Below are 24,734 nucleotides of genomic sequence, written 5' to 3' on the forward strand. Positions count from 1 at the left end.
AGCAAGCCCTTGGCAGCAATTAGGCATAAGCCTCCCTTAGGTGCAGATTTGTTTGAAATCCTTCCCTGCCATTATCACTTAAACTGCTTATTTCTCAAACATTTTCTTTGTTTTTTTGGGTTTTTTTGGTGTTTTTTTTTTTTTTAGCTGGCTTAGAAACAATAATTTTCATTATAGAAAGCACCGAGGTATTCCAGACTTTTTTTTTCTCACGCATTATATAATTTCTTGCTCTAAGAAATTATAGCAGCCTTCCAGTATCTGAAGGGGGGCTATAGGGATGCTGGGGATGGACTCTTCATTAGGGACTGTAGTGACAGGACAAGGGGTAGCGGGTTAAAACTTAAACAGGGGAAGTTTAGATTGGATATAAGAAGGAAATTCTTTCCTGTTAGGGTGGTGAGGCACTGGAATGGGTTGCCCAGGGAGGTTGTGAGTGCTCCATCCCTGGCGATGTTCAAGGCCAAGTTGGACAAAGCCTTGGGTGAGATGGTTTAGTGTGAGGTGTCCCTGCCTATGGCAGGGGGGTTGGAACTTGGTGATCTTAAGGTCCTTTCCAACCCTAACTATTCTATGATTCTAAGGACATACTGTGTCATAGTAAACACTATAGTAATATGTGATTCAGAAGAAGGTAAGTAATCTTAAGTGACTTACACAGTTGCTAGATGGGAGGTAACACTGTCATAAGAAAGGCCCCTGGCTTACACACCTTGAAGTAGGTGATGTGAAAACTTTGCATTACCACAAATGTAAAATTTCATTCCACTGCTGCTTGCAGAACAATTACCTCAATGGAAGTATCTTGTGTGTAGCAAGTAAGTATTCAGTAATTACTAAAAATACTGCATCAATTGTTTTGAAATGTAGGAATGTAAATTAAGTTACACTGTTACACATGGAAAAGATCTTTGACTGAAGGCATTTTATACAATCCCCTCTTTCCTTCTGAAATGAAATTCTTCCTATGTCCTAATTCTGGAAGGGAATGTTAACAAGACTGTACCCCATGTTTTACAAGTACATTAGCATGGATATTTAATAAAATAATCTAAGAACTCACCCAGGAATATGTTCCAACAATAAAGGTGAATGTTTTGAATTAAAATTCCCAACCCTGCATCTAATTTCATTTCAATGAGACAACTAGAAAATGTTGGATTCCATTTCCTAATTAAAAACATTAAGTTTATTGTAAAAGGCACATATTTGTTGTACATTTATAACAGTAAATTGTTATTGCCTTACTAATTGTTTCATTAATCCTAAATGGAACCCATATTTTGGAACTTCGACTAAAACCGTTATTGGAAACAAGGGCTACAAAAAAGCTAGGAACATGTATGTGTACAAACATGCATATATACAAAGATGTAAGGTTTAAATATATATTTACATCTTTTTACATATATACACGTATATCTGTGTGCTTTTAACTTTCTTTTCTTTGTAATTCATAACTAGGAAACATCACATGGCAATAAGAGCAATCTTTACTTATTTGGAATTGCAAACCAACAGTGGTGGACATCTTGTGATAAACAGGAGAACATAAGTACATTTTTTCCAGGATAAACTTATGTGTCAAAATGTGTATCAGTGTGTTAGATAATGAGTAATTTTTGCTTGTTTGAAATGACATTTTTTGAATGAAGGACCCATGAAGAAATTGTTAGAATGGAGGAGGGGGGAACTTTGGGTTTTGATCCATCATGTGGAATTTTACACAAAAGTAGTGTTCTGCTACTTTCCCAGGCTACAGGTCATCAGTTATATGATTAAAAAAAAAAAAGAGTATTGGTCAAAAAGTGGGGTAAGACATCACAGTCAGTCTAATAAAATTTTATTACTTTCCCATGCAAAAAAATATTGACTAATCAAAGTTAGTTCAAATACCGAACTTAAGCTCTTTGATGCTTTCCTGCTAAGCTCACAAGAAAATAGCAAAAATTCAAAGCATAATCAGAAAATAAAAATGGGCAAAATAAGAACCTCATCTTGATACTTGTACTCCCATACAGTCACTGAATTAAACTGGCTCCCTGTATTTTACCAGGTTTGTTTGTACAAGTAGTGCAGCACCAAGCTGCAAGGATTTTGAATAAATCAATAAACTCCCTTGTAACAGTTAACATGATCACAAAAAGATTCAGCCACCAGTGTGAATACACATTCATAAAGACCAAAAAGAATGATTAATTCTTTATCACTGGCTACAAAACTGAATGCAGCCCGAAAGCTGCATGAGTTGTTGCTGCTGTGCTTCTGTTGTAGCTTGTCACTTCTTTCACAAAATAGACGTTTCATTTCTGTCTCCAAGACAAAATATTCTGCCTGAAAACCCATATAATATATCTCGTGTGACAACAGTCATGATAATGATGTATGAATACCTTCCCTGCTTTTAAATAATCCACACAAGGAATCCCAGTAAATTGCTGGGTGTACAAAAGGAGAAGAATGTCGCGGGGGAAGGGAGGGGGACAAGACAGGCAAAGTCTTGGTTAATAAAGTGGTTGAACATGAAACAGATCTCACTATGAAGAAGCAAGAATTGACACATGGATGCTTTATCAGTTGTGTGTCTGCTGTTCTTTCTCTGATTTCGATTTTGATTTCCTGCCTGTGATAGACAGAAAAGATGTTTTATAAAAACAACCCATGTGCAAAATTCAGGCTGCTCTGAATCTCTTCTCTGCCCAGTGAAGGAAATGAGGTAAATGAATTGAAGATTTTGAACAGGCCGTGGACCTGAAATAGGAAAGACTGGGTCTAGGAGAGGAGAGAGGGCAGGTAAGCATCGGGTAGGCGTAAAAAGCAGGACAAAAGTAGGACAATTTCACTACATCAGCCTCTTTGGGCAAAACCTCTGACTGAACTGGATTTGGGATACGTCAAAGGTGGAAAAAGGCCTGATGGGAACATAGTGAAAAATTGAGTTATGGCAGGGAAATACAGATACCAGAAACAGAAACAGCAGGACCCAGTAAGCACACAGAAGCTCCTGGAAGCTGCCAGACCTCAACTTATAAAACAGTTGTTTTAATCAGAAAAGAAAATAGACCTTAGTGTTTGTGTTTTCCCAGCTGCAAGCATGTGTGCCTGGCAATTTTGTTATTTGAACAGCATGGTGGAGAAGTGGACATTTGCTCTCCTCCATCCCTGACTTGTTGACAGCTCAGTTAAAGTGTGGCTCCTTTGCAGGACATTGTCATCAGTCTTAACATAACAGCAATCCTGTTGATGTCCAATTCCTGTTGAAAATGCTGCATCTTTAATCCAGTGGTGTGTTATGCACTGTTTGAAAATTCACCTAACTCGTGGTAGTGGCCAAAGACAAGAAAATGTAGCACTTTACATCTTCAAAGGATTGTACGAGCACAAGTGTTGTTTTCAAATCCAGTATCCTGTCGCAAATACTTGATTGTAACAAGACTTAGAGGCATTGTTCATTTAGGACAGCTTTAGATTTTGAAGGAGTGCAGTTCCTGCTGGCAGTACTTACCTGTCTTAAAAATTGCCAGGGAACTCAGTGACCCAGAGGAAGTTCCTACTTTTCCAAGGTTAAGTTAAAGATACAAAGACAAAACCAGAAGAAGACCATCATGCGCAGTACCCATGTTAGCCAAAAAGGAATCATAGTTTCTTTGTAGAAGCTCAAAAGCATTATTCAACAGCAACATGTGTTCTTGCAAAATACAGCAGAAGCAAACTGGAAAATGAAAATTCCAAGAAGCATGCAACCATAGTAGTAATGAGATCAAACAACTACACAATGTGTAAGAACAGTGGATAGAGGCCACAGGAATGTTGCAGTTGTTGGGAAGTGTGTAATACTGGCAGAATAGTGACTTTGGGGTTTTTAATTAAATGAATGAACACCAGTCTCATAGCAACTGGCCATGATCTTGGCTAAGTGAGGGGATGTGTGAAGACTCGTGGTGAGTTGTCTGTCCCTTCAGCTTGCTTCCCAATCTGCTTGCTTCCCACGCTGCTTCCCAGTCCATAAACTGAATTAGTTTCTAGAACTAACATAGCTGGATACATAAAAAAAAATCCATATGAAAACTAATCTTCTCCCTGTTCTTCACATATCAGCTAGTTAGGGTCAAGCAATCTGTTAAATAAAAATACAGAGTACACTACAAGGTTGTATTGCAGTGCTGCAAAGAGGTATTAATTAACTCCTGGTGCTTTATTGTGGCAAGGCTTATCCCTCCTACCACTGTGGCCACAAAGAAAGAGGAGATAGCCTGTTCCTCCCAGGGCGTTTTCCTATCTCTGCTCTAAATTTTACACAGAAGATGAAGGTGCAGCTTAACTTTAATGTGTGCCAACTGTGCTGGAGAAGAGCAGAAAGTCAATCTGATTCAGGATTTTCTTCTGACAGACTCCCAGAGGAAGCGACTGGTGAATTGAAACATGCTAGATCTCCAACCTGCACTGAAGAGCTTGTGAAAACCCATCACTGCAGGATTTGGTTGCAAGTTGTTTTTTAAATCAAAGCCAGAACTGCATGTCTTCACAGTCTGGTGGAGAGGTGGGCTTCTAGGCTCAACTTCATGTTTTGTGTTCCACCAAACTATGTCTTTGACAGTGTGTCAGCATTATCGTAGAAAGCCTGACAGCCAAATCCCGCTCTTGTACTGTCCTAGCCCAAGTTCGGGTTGCAGGGTCTGTTTCAACCTTAGCACTGTTCAATGTGTTTTTGTCATTCTTGGCAAGCCAGGGAAAACAATGCATTGTGTATAATGTGTGTTTAATTGTTTACAGACAAAAACCTTTGCCTTGTTTGTTGCAACAGCTGTAACTGCTGGAAAATACAGTCCTGGATCAAATTATAGTGCTTGTTTTAAGATTTCTGAGTCTAAATTTAGGAGGATTGTAGGCTTTTTTTTTTTTTCATTTGTTTAGTAATGCATAATGCAGCCAAAGCTAGAATCTGATGGTTTAAAGATGTGAGGTCATTCAGCCCATTTTTCATTAAGGACAAGAATTTTCTGTATTTAAATTCATTGGCCATTCATCTACCATAATTTTTAAATATAACAAGCATAGGAGAATACTTCACAGGAGATTAAACCATAGAGTAATAAATCACTGTTGGAAAGACATTTTTTGTTTGTTAATCAGTTTTAGTTTTCCTTTTTTTTAGTGCCATAACATTGCCTGCTATTATATTCCTTCCTAATTTTTTTATAAAAGAAGCCTGTTCTCTTTGTTGTGGGTGTCCATCTCCTTCATATATTTTCAGAGTGCTCTCACACTTCTTTGCATATTGCTTAGTCAAGAAATTATGGCTGTTTGTGGCTTTTAATCTTTCTTAAAAATTCAGGCTGTCCAATCCCCTCAGAGCTTGTTTTCTGATGTTCTTTTCAAAACTCCCACAGATTTCCCCAGCTTTTTCACAATGTCATTGTGGTAGTGAAGAGAGCTGAATGTGGTAGTTCGATCACCAGGGCTGTATTATGGGTGGAGTGTCATCTGCTGCAGTACCCTGCTTAAGCAGGTCTATACAACAGTAGCCAGCCAGCTTGGCTGCCCTAACACTGAGAATGTATCTTTTAACGTGTTTTCTGCTGTCAGCTAAGTCCATCACTGAGCTCCCAAGTTTCTTAGGTTCCTCCTTGTGCTCAGCTTGTAATTTAGGAACACATTAGTTTGCACTTTTCCAGGGTGAACTTTCCCCTTCCTGGGTTGTGATAGTGTTTGTGATTTTTCCATGTCCTCAGTGGAGATGGATGGCTGTGCCTCTTGTTGCATTGCCTGCAGGTTTGAATGCAGCATCATGTCCTGAGGGTGCTGGCCTCACAGCTGCAGCTCCAGGCCAAGCTCCACAACTGCTTGCCCTAACGCCTTCTCACAGCCTTAGGTCTTCCCACCTCAAAGACAAGCACAACTAGCCTTTGTAAAATGCCACAGGATTAATTTCTAAAAGACACTACAGAGGCACACTGTGTCACTCCTGCTTGTAGTCTGGGACACTGTGCCAGCAAGGGTGAGCTTCGTTGCCAGACTGAGGCTGATGAACAAAGCCGTTTGTCTGCTTTGCTCTTTTGTTTGCGCGCTTGCTTTTTTGTGCCTGCCAGAATTACCTGAGGTCCTCTCTAGTTTAAGAAATTGTATGATTAAAACATGGAGAACAGGAATCCCAGATTCCAAACCAGGAAGATAAACCAACAGAAATTGGCTTCAAACTATACCAAGCCACTTGCAACTGTTTTTGTGGGTGGGAGAAGACTTGCAGCTATTCTCATCCCTCCCCATCTTCATAGGTTGCATAATAACGAGCTCTTGGGATGTCTACAATTCCTTTTAACAGTTCTTAGTCTTATTCTGACTCTGCGGTTCCAGGCACAGATCATCACAGAAGGTCCTTCCTCCATGCTGGAGAAGCTGGTGTGCTTGCAGGCTGGCACTGTCCTTTGCTCAGCACATTGTGTCTAGCTTAAATAACCTTAGTGCTATATGCTACCTTTTCGAAGGCAGTCATGACGCTGTATAAATCCAATTTTTATTTTCTATGCATACATCTTTATTAAATTTACAACCTTCTGGTTTGCTCTGAGCACTCGATAAAGTCCATGCATGTCTTCGTAATAACACGGATGACGGATATGTCACAGGGTATTTCTGGTTTTCCATTACACATGCATATTCACACACGCATCTGTTACTAGTTGCAGAGTTCCTGTCACTTTAGACTTGATAGGATAAATCTTACTAGAAAATTCTTTGCTAAATGACACTGTTACATAAAATAAGCCCCTGCCTGGTGCTGAGCTTTGTGCTACTGAACTGAACGCCTCCTCAGATGCAGTGCCTGGGCTGTTAACATAATCCTTTGCCTACAACCCCCTCTCTGTTTTTTATACCACAGATCTCTCTCCATGCTGAGCTGATATTGAATGTACATGCCATGAAAAGAAAAAGAAAAAAAAAAACAAAAAAATTAACACATTTTTATCTCTTGAAATACCAAGAAAAATGTAGTTCTGTTTTCCTGGGTTGTCAGTTTGATGGCCAGTCCATGCTTAACTAGAAAAGGTCTGAGCCTGTAACTACACAAGTTCAGATTTTGCAACTCATCTGCAGCACTGGAAGCTAAATATAATGGTTAGATCTGGGGAATTTGTGTATCTTGTTGTCAGACCATTTTAAGCAGAATCAAATAACATCCAATTTTTCTGTGACCCTTGACAACAGGGTTGGTTTTCTGTTTGGGTTTATTTTCATTTTAATCCCTTTTATTTGGGAAAATATTTTAAAGGTACAAATTGATATTTTATGGCAGACAAAACTTATTTTCTAGGTCCCCTTCTTTTCATGAGCTGCAGAAGCCTTTTTTAGTGTGTGTTAATAATAATTCTGATGGTGGCAGCTATGAACATGCTTCCTTTAAATCAACATTTAGATCCTGGTGTATTTCCTAGGTGATGTGTAGAAAAAAATACTCTGTAATGAAAGTTTTCCTTGGACTGTAGGAATCAGGCACTGTGTTGTCTTGATTCTACTAGAATCAAGAACATTGTGTGTTCTTGATTCTAGTATTGTTGCTGTCCAACCATCAGTCATATAAAGAAGCATAAATACAAGCTCTTGCAGGACCCTCTGATAAAGAAGTCTGTGTATCCCAAATTGTTAACAAAGACTGTTAAACAAGCTGGATGTGAGCCAAAGCACAGGCACAAGGTTGTTTGCACTGTCACATTTTTGGCATGTCTGGTTTGAGGCCAACACAAGCCTCAGGCTATTTTCAATATGTAGTTTATTGTGGCCACTCTGTTTTGCAGAGTAATAGTTATGTCCTAGGACAGTCATACATACTATATCTGATCAATCTTTACCTCGTTTTACTTACTAACATACATGTAGCCCAAAAGTTCTTACGCATTGAGGTCAGTCTTTCATTTTCTCATCAGTGCTTTTCATCGCAGTGAGTGACAGAATTAATGGCATCTGTTAGCCCTGGCTTTCAACATTTGCAGGCTTACAGGCAATTTGAAAAGAGAATGTTATCCTGGGGGGAAAAAAAAAAGACAACCACCTTTGGGCCGTGAAAATTTATCTCACACCAAGGTCCATCCAATAAGCTTGAAACAAAAAAAATCCTTGGAAGACGACAGGTAGTCTGACTGCTCCATATGGTTTCTGTTGCATGCTGAAGAAGCTGCTTGTGATGGAAATAGGCTGCTGAAAATCTTGTTTCTCTAGAAGTGAACAGAAATTGGAAATCCTGTGTAGGTATGAATATCTAAACCAAACAGAAAACAGTTGCTGTTTTTACAGAGGAGGTGAAACTTTTGCATGTGACTGGAAATGACATCCTTATTTTAAGATGAACAGTGTACTGCATGTCCGTATTACCTCTGAGCCGCCTATTCTCTAGGCAGGCATGATGAACACAAGGTCTAATGTGTTTATCTTATGCTCATGGTTAGCAAAGAGCCTGGATATATCAGTCACTTTCATATTCAGGCCCTCCACCCCTTTTCTGCTTATGAATGAGTTTATACAGAAAAAAAATGGTATTATTGAGCTTTGAAGGAAAAAAAATAAAAAGAGCAGGCAAGGCAGATAATACAAAGCAGCAGAAAATAGGACAAAATAGGACACTGCTCTCTATATATGTAATTTATCTGCATCACAAGTATGTGAAAATAAACACTCTGCCTTCCCGCCTGAGCAGCAACTTTGCGTGCTGGTATTGCTACTTCAGTGCTGGTTCAGGTACATTTTCCAGGTGTACTGAGAAGTAGATTAAAAGCGGAGAAAGCACTTGTAGTGCCAGTAGCTGAAATCTGGAGAATTGCATGACTGCTAGTCTTCCTCTGGTTTAGTGGCTATCCAGGAGGGTTTGCCATCCTGAGCAAAGATGATCAGGGTGGCCAGGAGGGCTCTATTAGAACCAGCAGTAAAAACAGACTGTAGGTCTGGTACATTAAAAATGCTGTCTGGTGTTCAAGAAAGACTCAGAGTTTTAAATCACGAAGTCTTTCTGCCAGAGGGTATAGGAGTACTCTCCCCGTTTTCTTTCCCATAGACCTGCATTGCTGATGGAGGTGAGGAACCTAAAAACCTGGCTTGCTCAGACCAGCACTGCAAGGCCACGATGTCATGCGTTTGGTGCTACCTTGGCATCTTTGTAGGTGGGGAATGAAGCTACCTCCTGCAATTTTTATAGATCTGATACCACACCCAAGTAGGTTAAAACTGTCTGTGCCTGTTGTCTGGAGATTACTGGTTTACAGAGAAGCTGCTTACACCCACAGGCCTCACTCTTTTCTGAGCACAACCCAGTCCTGCACCCATGGGAAGGTGGTGAAGACATATAGATGTTCACACACCCCCCACCTCTGCCTGTGGTCCCCTGGGAGGTAGTGATTTCTGATGGTGTGGTACTGCCCTTGGTATAGAGAAGATCATCTGCATCCTGGGGGAAATCTGCTGTGTGCAGGCATAAGTCATCATGTATCCCATGTCACCATGTCACATTACAGGTTAGTTTCTTGTTTTTCTTCTTTGCTTAGCCCAGGCTCTTGGCACGAGTTCCTTTCTGAGTCCATGTGTGCCATCAAATAGCGTTTATGGCTTGTATCTTTTTCTCCATTTGAATTCTTCTAAATAAGAGCTTGTTCTTATTTCCTGCCTCTTCTTCTGACCTCCAGTAGTCCCAGAATATTCATTTGTATTAAATGTGTTTACAACTTCTTCTTTTTATTTTAATTCATTTTTTTTTCGGCTTCAACTGTGAAATTTTCCAGGTCATTAGTATAAAACTGAAGTAACCTATTCCTCTTGATTTCATTGTTTGGAAAATATTTAGCCTATTATAATTCTACAGCAATCCTTAGTCTATTTGGTTATGATTGTATTTAGTTAAAATTTAAATAAAGTATATCACACGCTAATTCTTCCTGATTCTGAGATCATGGTCTCAGTTTGATATTTAGAAGGATTTTGCAGGCTGGCTTTTAGTAAGCTGATCCCAAACCTAATAACGTGGTTTAGTCAGATTGTTAAAAAAATCTGACAAATGTGTTTTCTTTTTACCTAGTGTTCATTCACTGTGTTACTTATAACTGATATTTGTAAGAATATGCATAAGAGAAATGAGAAGTGTGACTGTTCTTAAGGTGCTTGTACTTAGCTTTAACAGTGTCAATGGCATTTTTAGGAATAGCCTGAAAGTCTAGATAGATAGTTTTCTTTTCCTTACTCTAGCTGTTTGATGAAACCCAATTTAAACCCATGCTGTTTGCAGTAAGTCAATATAGAAATGAGCCATGGGGTAGCATACCGCTGTTGGAGTCCAGATCCACAAGGCAACTTAAATGCATTTAAGCCAATGCCCACAGCATGGACAACAAACAGGAGGAGCTGAAAGCCACTGTGCAGCAGGGAAATCATGACATAATTGCCATCACAGAAACGTGGTAGAATGATTTGCATGATTGGAGTGCTGCAGTGGATGGCTACAGGCTCTTCAGGAGGGACAGGCAAGGAAAAAGAGGTGGTTGCATTGTATGTCAGGGAGTGCACCAACTGCCTTGAATGCAATATTGTGAGTGAGAAGGCTGAAAGTTTGTGGGTGAAGATCAGAGGGAAGGCCATCCAAGGTGATATCCTGGTAAGATTCTGTTACAGATTACCTAGCCAGGATGAAGCTACAGTTCTGCTGAAGGATAGGGAGGCTCTGCAGAGGGATCTGGACAGGCTGGATTGGTGGGCTGTGGCCAGTGGTGTGAGGTTCAACAAAGCAAAGTGCCGGGTCCTGCATTTGGGCCACAACAGCCCCATGCAATTCTACAGGCTTGGGGAAGAGTGGCTGGAAAGCTGCTCAGCAGAAAAAGACCTGGGGGTGCTGTTTGACAGCCGGCTGAACATGAGCCAGCTTGTGCCCAGGCAGCCAAGAAGGCCAACAGCATCCTGCTTGTATCAGAAATAACATGTCCAACAGGGCCAGGGAGGTGATCATCCCCCTGTACTGGGCACTAGTGAAGCCGCACCTCGAATACTGTGTTCAGTTCTGGGCCCCTAACTACAAGAAAGGCATTGAGGTGCTGCAGCTGGTATAGAAAAGGGCACCAGAGCTGGTGAAGGGTCTGGGGAACAAGTCTTACAAGGAGTTGCTTAGGGAACTGGGGTTGTTTATTCTGGAGAAGAGAAACTCGGGGGGACCTTATAACTCTCTAGGATGTTGTAGTGAGATGGGGGTTGGTCTCTTCTACCAAGTGACAAGCAGTAAGACAAGAGTGAACAGTCTCAAACTGCTCCAGGGGAGGTTTAGACTGGATATTAGGAAAAATTTCTTTACAGAGGTGGTAGTCAGGTAGGCCCTCAGTGGTATGGTTTAGTAGTGGTCTTGGCGGTCCTGAGGTAATCGTTGGACATGGTGATCTCAAAGGTCTTTTCCAACCTAGCTGATTCTATTATTCTGATTCTGTGATTCTGAATCAACTGGTTTTGATCTTATAAAAAATCTGAAAAAGCTAAGAGAAAATTGTTCTTTTATTCTTCAGAGATTATATATTCTTGCTATTTTTGTGATTATTGCTATCATCTTAGAAAGTTTGTATATCTGTCCTTTCTTGTTGTCCTAGAAAAAGCAATGCCTTCCAGTCAAAGCAGGAGGGTGAACAAATTGTTTTGCTTTGCATTATCTGTGAAACATAACACATGCTCCTGCTGCATGCTTACTGCAGAATGAAACAGCATCCTCTGGGAGAGAGCTCAAAAACAAATGCATCTTTCACAAAAAAAATCGATAGCCTGGGATTGCTGCTAGGACAGCTAATGTCCCTTACCAGTGCCTTTTTTACATTGTGTCCTCAGCTTTGCAATTAAATTTGCTTAGCTCCATTAGAGTTTTTCATTATTATTATTATTCCTCCCATGTTTCTCCCAAATCACATCTGAAAATGTGAGTGTGCATGTCAGAGCACTTAGCAGATCCTGCTAATAGAACCATGGAAAAGTTGGAATATTAAATGAAATTAGGCTCTATTTGCAAATTATTATTTCCACTGATTATAGAGCATGCTTAAATCTATAAAAAATACGTAGAAACCCAAGTGGAAAGAAGACTGAAAATTAATAGGTAGCTCCTAGGAGGTTTTCTTTCATTAATATTTTTCCTTATACCCATAGTACTGGGGCCTCTCAGTGCATTCCCATTCGGTATGAGTCACACCAACAAGGAGGACCTAAAATAACCAGCTGTCACTGCCTTCTGTTAACTCTGAAGGACTTTTTTGTCCACCTGGAGGCTGCCAGGCAAGTGAAGTGTCAGCTTTTCCAGCTTTGCTCAGGGCAGATTCACCTTATACTAGAGAGGCTGCTTCTGTCAGTCAGCGTGGCATAAGGCCACCAGAGCTCTCCCAAGGGCACTGAACTGACCAGGGAGAGAGTTTTTGGCTCATAGGGTCACTCCTCCCAAGCTTTTTTCCACCTGGCAGCAGCCCAAGACCACCGTCTTCATGTGCAGCATCACATTGACCAGGACCCCTCTTGACATCCACTTCTCACTTCCCTAGCAGAGCTGGGGCATCACAGGGAGACCAGCAAGCCCTGTGAAATGGACCAGTACTGTGGCCCAAGTATGCTTAGACACAAGGTGAGAAAGTACCCCAGTTGCCTTCAGCATCTTCCTCTGTCACTGCCAAGAAATGGGCACCACAGACCATAAGGCACAGGGTCACTGCTGAAAGCCAGTCTCCCATTCTATACAATAAAGGGAGCAAGCAGGGAGCAGCCAGATTCTTATCTTAACACATCTGGCTTGCATCTCTGGATAGTGATAAGGTGAGTTATAGCTCACGTAGAAACTATGAATGCATTGGCATTTTGTAGCATCAATGGCAGCAGAACGGCCAGGGCAACAATACCGTCATTAGTCTGATCTAGAAAGCTTATAGGGCACTTGTCAACTAGAAAAAACTCCAGGTCTCTTTATCAGAGGAGCTCATGCCAAACTGGAGGATAGTCTAAAGAGGAAGGAAATGCTGTATAACAAATCTAATTGGACTTTAGGGGAGCATCTCACCCAGTGCCACACAGGAAACAATCATGCTGAAGGAGATAGCAATTAATAAAAAAGCCATGAGGCGGTCAAAAGGGAGATAATATGCTCTAATGCAAAAGGGAGTATCCAGCCAGGGAGAGCTCACTAACGGGAGTTTCTAAAGGGTTGGTCTTATGATTGGTTTTATTTTCAGGGGAGTTTAGGGACCAGAGCACAGCCTTTCATAGTAGCATTTTAGTGGCTTTTGCAGCACACATAGAGCTGAATTGCATTACTCATGAATGGGAATTCATGAGTGTTAGATAGGAGGACTGAATGACCTTGAGCACTGGAGAATGGATTTGCAGTGAAATGCAACAGCCCAGAAAGATCAAAGAGGTCACTCATGTAGGGATTAACAACAAAAACATTTTCTGTTAAATGGCATCTCATTGGTTCACAAAAAGGGGAGAAGAAAATTTCTCTATGTACTAGGCATAGGACCAATGAGGAAGTATTTGCATCTTTTCTTGAATAATTTGTACAGTTTCAGTTCCCACAGCATGGAACAACCACATCTTTCTTGGACTGTGTTCAGGGAACAGCTAGAGGACAGAGAGGGGAAAAGAGGACATTTCTTACTGAGGGCCAAGACAACTTGGCTTCTTAGTGAAATACAGCGGATGCTGAGAGGAGATGTAGCATCTCTTCAGAAGTACTGCAGGAAGCAAACTTGGGAGAGGAAGAAAAGGGCAAAGCTGGCACTTACATAAGTGCGATAAATTTAGCTTGGAAACAGCCAACCAGTGTGAGGGGTTTGGAAATGACAACCTGGAAGAGCCTTTCAAGTTTTGTGTCCCAGTGTTTAACTGCAGAAGTAAAATTTGCCAACCAGGTAAAAATGGCAAAGGAGGGATTACAGAGTATTTACAGTGAGTATTAGTTGATTTATAATTTGTTTACAATTGCTTAACTTTAGTATGACCCAGAGTAGCTGTTAGCAAAGAAAATCCCTTGTAGATGTAAGGAGAGGTTTCTGTGATGAATAGAAAAATTAAAGGTAATGCACAGTTTGCTCTGCATGGCAGTGAAGTCCTGTGCACTGTCCTGTGGGTATGTGCATCAACAGGGTGTTCATTGTCACTGTAGTGTTACATGACATCTGGGTTTTCAAAGGCATATCTATCATCTCTTTTGAGCAAGTAATATCTGACCTTTTAGAGAGATCATTTAAATGTCAGTGTACTGGGGACTTTTAACATGCACCCAGTATTGCCTAATTCTAAAACTAGGTGAAGGATGAAGAGAAATATTGGCCAACCATAACTAAGTATATTTTTCTGCTTCAGTTTTTCTTCAAATTTTCATAAATAAATGTATCAAACTGCAGTTAACCTAAATCATGATTACAGCCTTAAACTTTTGAAATTTTACGTATCTTGTTCTTCCCACTGAGTTATAGCTGGTAAATGTGTCAGAACAAATCAAAGAGTTATTTTATATGTCATTTTGCACTATCATTAACTTAGTCATAACCGATAAGGTTGTAGCTATTGATATGTTGTGGCAGCTGGGCTTCAGACACTCAATTTATGTCTTTTTTTAAACGGCAATAATCGTACTATCACATTAGGGATCAGACATTTTGGTGGCAGTCTTACCTCTTGTTATTGGCTTTAAAACAGTGGTGTCATGGATGGCCTGCCTTTATGGGACTACACCAAAAAATAGAAAAGAAAAATCAATGTGGTTAAAGTTACTTCTTAATTTCTTATCTGTTCCAGTACCAGCTGACATCAGTAGTAAAATGTGCTTGTACTTCCAGTTCCAGAGTACAACCACCTGATTTTGTTAAATACTTTGCACTGCCAGATAAAAGAGCTTGACGACATTGGTAATGGCCTCTTGTAGCTATCTACAGATTATTATCAGGAGAAATAAGGTTAAGTTACCTCTAACCTTCCTGAAAGACCCTGGCCTCCATTTAGTGTTGCAATCATTACAAGGCATGATTTCCAGATAATGAACAATCATTGTTGCATGCTTGCCAAATTCAGTATCTTATGTTTTAAAGCCTGGTCACTAGAACTGAACAGAGCAGTTACTTACCCATTAAAGTAGGTGAGAAGAATGCAGCCTCTGACTTCCTAGTCAGTAGCCAGCTGTAGGAAAATAAGTATCTTTCAGCATCATTAGAGGACGTGGTGATAAATATCACTCTGATATGAATATGAAAACTAGCAATACGATGAACTGAAAATACCATCAAAGAAAAAGGCATTTTAAGGTGTACATCTCTGTGCTTTCAGTTAGCTTTAAGAATAGAAATTGGAGTGTACTAAAATGCTATATAGGACATTATAATTAATCAGCGGAAGTGTACAAACTTGAGTATTTATCATAACTATTTTTTGAATGGAACTATATTTTGAATGGAGCCGTTACCTAACGCTGTTGCTTTTACTGTTTCCTGAGTCTGGGGTTTATTTGCTTGAAATGCCTGCTGCTTTATATATAAAATGTAATCCCTATAAATTCAGTGATCAGAGAAAATATTGGTAATTTTTCCTTACTTTGTTTGTGTTTTCCTCTTTCTGGTCTTTACTTGCCCCAAGAACATGCCTGCATTTTCACCATTCCCCCCTTCCTTCTCTTCCACCTCCATGACCAGGTCACACTAAAGAAAGTTATTCCTTCAGGAGAGGACCTTATTAAACCAGTAGGCTTTAAACATCAGTCTAGGATGCTGTCTGAACTCTTCTTTCCACAAGGCTTTTGTGAACCTTTCCCACTCCCTGAAGCAGAGAGCATCACCTCAGCTTTTATTATCCATAGTTTATGGTTGTTTTGGCAGATAACAGTCTTTTACCAAACCTAATCTAATCACCCAGAGACTTGCAGATTATGGGAAAGAATTTATAGAGGATCTTGTAGAGATATGGGTCTGCTTCTTTTCATGGGAGAGAACTGCTCATGTGTTGTGCCCATGCTGCTGTGGTCGTTGCATTTCCCAGGCATCATGCCTCATAGATGTCACGTACCAAGATGTCTAAAGGCTGGCCTACAGTGATAAATTATGTAAAAAGTGAAGAACCACAAGAATGTTAGAAAGTGCTTCTTGCTTTTAATTTGAGGACCAGGCAGTAATTCAGCATAGCTTGGAGGACTCACGTGTTTTGCTGTACTTGTGATGCAGAAAAATGAGCCATGGACAACATGCTTCTCAAACTGATGAGCTTTCCAACCTCATCGCTGGTGTCTCCCTGATACCTCCCTGTTCATACCCTTCCAAACCCAATGGCTTGATCCTTGCAGAGCCTGTGCTGGTACAGGTCATGGACTCCCAGGCTGCTAACCATTTTTCGCAGCAGCTAGTGCCATCTGTCTTTACAGTCTCATATATCCTTGATAGCAGTGATTTTGCCTCATGATCTTCACTTGTAAAAGCCCTAGGTGAAGCAAAGAGTATTCCCCTTGACTTCTTGTCACTTATTAAAGATCAGTGGTGGGAGACAGGCTATAGACAGTCTGCAAAGGGAAGAGTAGCTTATCTTTGTCTCAAACAGAGCCAAGAACAATATATCAATGTCCATATATACTTATGTATTTATACATATTTAAGGACTGACTCAGGATTTGTCTTTCTGAGGTGTAATTTTGGAAGTTGAGGTATGGAAGTCATTTTTCTACAATAAAAGTAGCTGCTATCAGAAGATAATTGGTAAGCCCTGTTGTTTTGCCTGTATTTTTGTTGCTTGTAGGACAGTTAATGCAATGTGTTGCTGAAGTCTCATTAATGTTGTTATGTTACCATGACACATATGTGAATATAGAAGCACTGTTGTCAGGCTGATGTAGCCAAATTATTACTACCCTGTTTTTCCAGTATTCGTTTAAAAAAATCTAATTTTTGTTAATTAGATATTATAATATCTAATATACCGTTTTAAAAAATGAATAGTAGTCAAATGATCTGTAAGTGATCATAATGAAATAATCAAGTGATCATATGCAAATTCACATAAACAGGGTAGTATGAATTGAATGCATAGCGCTGAAAATAGATTTGTCCTTCAGGTTCTGCTAGCGACAATACTGAGAAAGGAGGAGAGGGTTTTGTAATGATGAGAACCACTTTGGGATTATTACTTGAAATAGCTACAAGCAGAAGCCATAGATAATAATAATCTTCAAACTGGAGAGGTTGAAAGCTTCAAGAAGCCAAGAATGACTACAGCTGCCTTGAGTGATGGTGGAACAAAGCCATATAGTTGTGAATAGTTTATGCAGATGAAATAAAATCATAGTCAAAATGTGCAGTCATCAGGTTTTAGATCCAAGAAGCAGGTGGTACACGTCTATCTAAGGGTTTTGGAGGGGTTCCCTGGCATCAACCATCTCGAATCATAGACTAAAGCAATAGTTTTGACATCTACAATTAGATAACACAAGGGCACCATCACTTCAAACACAAAATTATTCCTTGTCTGTGGTCTTCTCCAGACATTAGATGAGGCAGATTGTTCCTGTTTTAAAATAATGCCTCAGAACAAAATGCCACTTTTTTCTGGAAGTGCTAAATGGAAGCTAATGACAGAAAGGAAATGATTTCCAAGTTTTACAAGTGGCAACCATTACCAAAGGGTGCATCAGCTTTTCAAATCCATTTTTATTTACTATAAGTCATGGCTTGTCAAGAACTGAGCAGCAAAAGGTGTAAAGAATGTGGCCACAGTTCCTGAATTATTTATAACCTGGTCATAGCATTTGCAGATCTTTTTACTGTTTGTTTTTTAATTTTTTAAATCTGCATTTAAAATTTCACCAATAATATTTCGCTTTTGTATTCTTAGAATAAAATTAACACTTTAATTATTAATGCTTAAATAGCTCTGCATTTTCAGTGGTCACTTACTGACTTGTGATATGATGGCATTTCTTAACTTCTGCTGATTTTCTTTTGGGACTCAGTAACTCCCTTAGCCCTGTTCTGCAGGGCTTCTATTTCTACTTCTTCTAACACCTCAAATTTGAGAGAAAGGAACATTTTAAGAAGAAGAAGAAGCATCAGCAATACTGAATAAACAATCTTGTGACTTTTAAGATACCTGAATATTTTTCTATAGGAAATTTAAAAAAATAAAATCCCATGTATATTGGGTCTGGATCTGAAAGTGATTCTTCTTGACTAGAGGAGAATTTTATTGATGAAATAACAGATTATGTGATCAATTTTCTCTTTTCCACTCCTAAGAAATAATTGAAATATATGCATATATTTATGGTGCAATGCAGCACTGAGTCTCGAGAACATCAGCAGAGCAGCTGCCTTTCCATTTTCCCCTTCAGTTGCCATCTTAAAAAATGCGTAGTCAGTGTAAAATGGTGAGCCCAGGCACTGATCCATTTTCTTTAAGTGCTTTCGTTATAAATTCTGTTATTAAAAATAAAAATTTTGGTATGCTGTCATTTCAGTCCACTTTCATTACCTGCATGCCAATCACTAGCTATTCACTGCATGTCTGTGTTTAATAACCATTCTGTAATACTGCCTTTTTTTCCATTTTTAGTTGTTTAATTATTCCAGTTGGAAATGAGTAGAAGTGCTAAAAGATTAAAGAAATGGCTACTTCATTATTTAAGCAATGATTGCTCATCACTGGTCAGATAAATGGATTCAGATTCAGGTGACCACATGCAAATATCTACAATTTTAACATCTGTATCTAAGCTAGTCTTCCCAGGCTCCCTCTGTAGACGATGGAGAGAAAAAAACATTTTTAGAATGCAATGTCATCCCAAATTAAGCTTCTAAAATAAATGATTTGCACCCTGGAAGTGCTAGTTTCAGTTGACCGTAAATGGAAACAAGGATGACTAGCTTAGATGTTTGCTGTGTAGATTTCCAAAGGCAGATGAGATGAATCCCATCCCTGTGCTCCAATTAATCATGAATGCCCACAGGTTTTGTGTGCTGACACTTCCAATGTAAACGTACTGTGGCTGTGGTTTTTGATGTAAAGGACATAGTGCTATTAAGTGCTCTGCACAGATAAGCAAGTTCTGTTCAGTAAGGCCGCCATTGGCAGTACACTGATGTTAGGACTACATTTCAAATGGCTTAGATTGTCCTGCTTTTCCCATTGTCTGAGTAGTACCAGACTATTATCACATCCACATTCTTTCCAGAATGGATTAGTTTGAGGAACAGCATTTTATACCTGTATGTAGACATACAGAGGTGGTGTTTAGTATTTCTGATGGAAGATAAATGTAATGGTCTTGACAAGGAATATACATTATAAATAACAATAATACCTATTTTTGCCTCAGCAAGCTCAGAAGGAGCTAGTTTACAAACAGTGAAAAGAAAGGAGCCTGGATGGAAGTAGTATTGTTTAGAAATGGCACATAGCAAGGGCCTCTTGCATTAAAGAAGTTTAAAAAAAGTCACAGAGAATGAATGCTGGAAGACTTTTTAGGTTCTGCAGTTAATTTAGGACATCATTACCTTAATGGTGATTTTTCCTGTGGGTTTTTCCCCTTAGGATGATTTCCAGCATGCAGCCTCAGAAACCAACTGGGAGTCAGTCACAAGCTCTGTCTCAGTAAGTAATTCGTTACTATTTTGCCCATGGATGGGGTGATAGGAATCACAGTCACTAAATGGCACCTGTACAGAGGAACCATGTATTCACCTTTGGCAGAGGACGGATGAAATAATATTTATCCAACTCAACCAGTGTGTTTTTAAGGAGAAAAGACTGAGGATATTCCTTCAGCTGTTGTAACCACATGAGATAGCCCCTGGGAAACATTTCTTGCTTTCAAACTCATGCTGCCAAGATGAAAATACAAGATATAAACTTACAATTTTCAACTGTAAAATGTCTTAACCTAAATAGAAGACTATACTAAAACAGGCTCTCAGGAAAATGATTCTAGCTTTTCATTGTGAATGATGAGCAACCTGGTACAGTTGAAGATGCCCCTGCTCATTTCAAAGGGGTTGGACTAGATGACCTTTGAAAGTCCCTTTCAACTCAAACTTTTCTATGATTCTATGGGTTTTTTTAAGTGTTTGTAATGAAGTATTATATCTGAAGTCTCTATATTCATCAGTGAAATGCAATTTAGGAAAAGAATCACAGAATCACAGAATCCCAAGGGTTGGAAGGGACCTAAAAAGATCATCTAGTCCAACCCCCCTGCAAGAGCAGGGTAACCTACAGTACATCACACAGGAACTTGTCCAGGCGGGCCTTGAATATCTCCAGTGTAGGAGACTCCACAACCCCCCTGGGCAGCCTGTTCCAGTGCTCTGTCACTCTTACAGTAAAGAAGTTCTTCCTGATGTTAACGTGGAACTTCCTATGTTCCAGTTTACACCCATTGCCCCTTGTCCTATCACTGGATATCACTGAAAAAAGCCTAGCTCCATCATCCTGACACCTACCCTTCACATATTTGTAAACATTGATGAGGTCACCCCTCAGTCTCCTCTTTTGCAAGCTAAAGAGACCCAGCTCCCTCAGCCTCTCCTCATAAGGGAGATGTTCCACTCCCTTAATCATCTTTGTGGCTCTGCGCTGGACTCCTTCAAGCAATTCCCTGTCCTTCTTGAACAGAGGGGCCCAGAACTGGACGCAATATTCCAGAAGCGGCCTCACCAAGGCTGAGTAGAGGGGGAGGAGAACCTCTCTTGACCTACTGACCACTCCCTTTCTAATGCACCCTAAGATGCCATTTGCCTTCTTGGCCACCAGAGCACATTGCTGGCTCATGGTCATCCTCCTATCCACCAGGACCCCCAGGTCCCTTTCCCCTTCACTACTTTCCAGCAGGTCAACCCCCAACCTGTACTGGTACATGGGGTTGTTCTTCCCCAGATGCAAGACTCTACACTTGCCCTTGTTAAATTTCATCAAGTTTCTCCCCGCCCAACTCTCCAGCCTGTCCAGGTCTCGCTGAATGGCAGCACAGTCCTCTGGTGTGTCAGCCACTCCTCCCAGTTTTGTGTCATCAGCAAACTTGCTGAGGGTGCACTCAGTTCCCTCATCCAGGTCATTGATGAAAATATTAAACAGCACCGGTCCCAGCACCGACCCCTGAGGAACTCCACTAGTCACAGACCTCCAGCTAGATTCTGCGCCATTGACCACAACTCTCTGCCTTCTTCCTTTCAACCAGTTCTCGATCCACCTCACTACTTGATCGTCAAGCCCACACTTCCTCAGCTTATCTATGAGGATGCTGTGGGAGACAGTATCAAATGCCTTACTGAAATCAAGAAAAACCACAAAGAAATGGAAAGAAATCAGAAAAACAAGTAATCTGGTATAAAATTTATTTTATTCTTTATTACATTTGATTTGTGTCATTGGGCAGAAATTTTCCCCTCTTTCATTTCCAAAGTAAAGATAAATGCTGGGGAATGTCAGTGTAGCATCAGAATTCATTATGTGGTCAGTTCTCTTCTATGTGCGCTGCTGGCTGGTCAGCACGATGTCACAGCTCTTATAAGTGACTCTTAAAACACATGAGACAAGGGTAAGTGCTCAAAGCAGGCTTGAGACCAATGTTTTGAGCATTCATAGAAGAGGATTTAGTGGTAGCACCTTTGTTACAGTAGCTGCCAGCACTTGCCAGTGGAGGAGCAGTAAATAAAATACTGGCAAATTCTACTGATTAGTGTGCAAGCCAGGCAGCAAGTAGAGAGAAGATTCTGTATTGTCAAAATTAGAAGAGGTTACTCCAATCTTACTTGTGTTTACCCTTGAGCTTGCAAATACCACTTACACTTCATGATACAATTCATTTATAGCCTTAAACTAATTGTGTTGAAAGTCCTGAGTAGCAATGTTAGCAGGGCTGAAATCTACAGGATGTGCCAAGTAGGAGATGGTAAAACACTGTGTTACTGAGAGACATAAACTCAGTTTTTGTTCTAATATTGGGCTGGAAAGAAAATCTAGAATATCTTGTTTAAAAATATGGTAGGCTGTTATTTGAAAATGTAAGCCTAGGGCTCCCTCATCAGGTAAGTATGAAAATGAGATCAAGTATATGGTAAACGCCATGTTAGTTATCCTTTACACCAGAAGATGCACAATACACCAAACAATAATCCAGTATTATTTTCATATATATACATGCACACACATATATATAAAAGCTCATTTATCTTTCACATCTATTTGTTGCTGAAAAATTGTTTATGTGTTACAGGTAGGGTAGTTCAGTACAAATATTACAGGTAACAAGCCGATGCCCAAGGTCACTTGAAAACCTACAGCTAAACCAGAAGCAAAACCCCAATTTCATTGGTTTTCCCATGCTGTTCTCTATCTAATAAAACATATCTTCTTCCACTGCACATCCATTGCACCCATGAGCCTTTCCTTATCTTCAGGTGCAATAAGGTAGAGAGGTTGAGTGATTTTTCCCAAAGGCACAATGAAGAAAGTATGAGAACATCCAAATTCTTCAGGACAGAAAAGTTCAGGAATTCTGCTGTAGTCCTGAGGAGCAGAAGGACAAACTCAGACCTGCTAGCACATTGACATACTGTTCTGCTGGTACTCAGGTTGCGTGGCAGTATTGCTGCTCAAACCTACAGGGACCCCAAAGACTCATTTTATTATCTGGGTACATTACAGCTCTCAGAATGAAAACTTTAGAGGGAGCAAATTATTTCTTGTCTGCAGTCATGTCACAGTGTCATATTTTGTAGTTTTTTTTTTTGTTGTTTTTTCCCCTCAGAAAGCTAAAACTAGTACTTCTGCCCATAACCCAGCATGGCAGACCCAGAAAAAAAAAAAATAAAATTTACTCCTTGTTAGGTTAATTTCCATTACCTGTAAAGTAATGTTATGACCAACAAACAGCTGTGATGTACGTTGAACTGTCTGTCAACCTCACAGTACAGATAGAAAAGAATGGGGGAAGGAAATCAAGGATAAGAGCACTGGCAAAAAAACCCTCACAAAAATAACCCCTTTGTTTCCCATGAAATTGAAATTACTTTCAGGGCTTTTAAGAAATGTAGAAGAGGTACATAATGTGGAAAATTTCTGCTCTTCAATGCTTCTTGCATTTCACTCCTCCTCTTGCCCTTTTTCTGGATGCAGTCTTGGAAGCCGGATTACGATGAGCACAAGCTCTTCTAAAGCTAGTGCCTCGTTCTTGGCAGGACAGAAGAGAGGCAGTTGGGTTGGCAGCTTTCAAGTTGCTTTTGGGCCTGTCACATGGTGTCACTGCCAGTAGGTTATGTGAGCTGTTGAAATAATTCCTCTTGACTAGACTGTCACTGAGAAAAAGTTAAGCTTTCTTCTGTGTGTGAATGAGGTAGCACGAATCTCTTGAGTAGAAGCTTTTATATGAAAAGAAAATGGGGAATACCTGCTGCCTGTTCTAGTTTGAAATGCCCTGCAAATTCACAGCCTGACCTGCAGTTCTGTAATTAAATGCATAATTGAACATGTGAAAAAAAACCTCTTGCATCATCCCAGCCACACACCTATGGCCTGATTTTTCTGCTGCTGTCTCTTGAGCATCCTTACACCATCTCACTTATATTCGAAAGGCAGTCGAGGCTTGACATTTCCCTGTCGGGCCGCAGTCACAGATGAGCCATGAGCTCCACGGAGCTCTCCTCAGTAAGCAATAACATTTGGGTTCATTTTTCTTTCATAACCTCAAAGAGTGCATTAGCACAGCACAGTGTCTCCTGCGGCATTGTTTTAGATAACAACACTGTGTTCTCTTGGCTGGTGTGAGCTTTTCAACTCTTTGAGCTCCCATCTCTCTGACAGTCTCTACTCCAAGACACTTAGAAGTCTGGAGAGATGCTTTGAGGTATGCTTTCCCTTTTAGTGGGTCATGAATTTTTACAGCCATCTGCGCTGTGTCTTATTTAGCACTGTATTGTAGAGGCATTGCAGTCACAAGTGGGCCCTCTGAAACTTCTTGTGCTCTTGATGAGAAGCAGTAAAGCACAGCTATGCTTTATTGACCACTCTGTTGTAATGTTTTCTGTTTCTTCTCTTTGTGTTTTTTATAATTTGAACTGTCCATACTTTCAGCAAGCATATGCAGTAAAATATCAAGGGTTGTTACTTCTGTAACATAACTTACCATTACAGACAACTGGTTTGTTTTAAAAGACATATATACTTTAAAACTATTCTAGTAAGCTTTGAAGGACACAATCCTGCAAAAAAGTAAGTAACTTTACTCAGATGAGTTGACATTTCCATTACTACCCAGCTGAGTAAAGTTGATCACAAAGATCAATTGTTTAACATATGCATTTATTTGGGAAAAAAAATATTTTTGGGAACGATTAATTCTAAATGGTATGTTTCTGCCACTTTACTTCAAAGATGGCTTTTATTAAGATAAGAGTGTTTCTAGGTTTTTGTCCCCCACTGCTTTTACTCACAAGACCAAAATTCAAACAAGTCATGCTTTTTTTTATGCTGCTGCTTGGATAAAATCAGGTATTTTGATTGTGGCCTTTCAGAGAGTAACAGATCTGCATTAATAGTTCTCGTGCATGTATTTTACACATACTATTAGGCTTTGTGCTTGGACAAGGGAAAAAGTGATATCAGGGTAGTGAATATTGTGATTCTAACTAATGATTATTAAAAATGTTTGAAGTCCTCTCCAGGAAAATGAAAGTGCTGCAATCTTTCTGACAAATTCAAGTTGTGCCACTAGTGCAGTG

The 24,734-nt window shown here is 39.9% G+C and overlaps 1 protein-coding gene across 4 annotated transcripts in view; it reads left to right on the top strand.

Moving 5' to 3' along the window:
- PDGFD (platelet derived growth factor D) overlaps positions 1-24,734 on the top strand; it is a 144,748-nt gene that overhangs the window by 90,941 nt on the left and 29,073 nt on the right. For 3 of the 4 annotated variants that reach the window (XM_065678681.1, XM_065678679.1, XM_065678680.1), the window contains exon 4: positions 19,552-19,611. The exons of the other annotated variant lie outside the window; for it this stretch is intronic. In XM_065678681.1, the coding sequence (XP_065534753.1) occupies positions 19,552-19,611 (60 nt within the window). The remainder of the gene's footprint in view (positions 1-19,551; positions 19,612-24,734) is intronic. 4 annotated transcript variants of the gene reach the window in all.

The sequence above is a fragment of the Lathamus discolor genome, chromosome 4 (genome assembly GCF_037157495.1).
Source record: "Lathamus discolor isolate bLatDis1 chromosome 4, bLatDis1.hap1, whole genome shotgun sequence".
In the NCBI taxonomy this organism is placed as follows: Eukaryota; Metazoa; Chordata; class Aves; order Psittaciformes; family Psittacidae; genus Lathamus; species Lathamus discolor.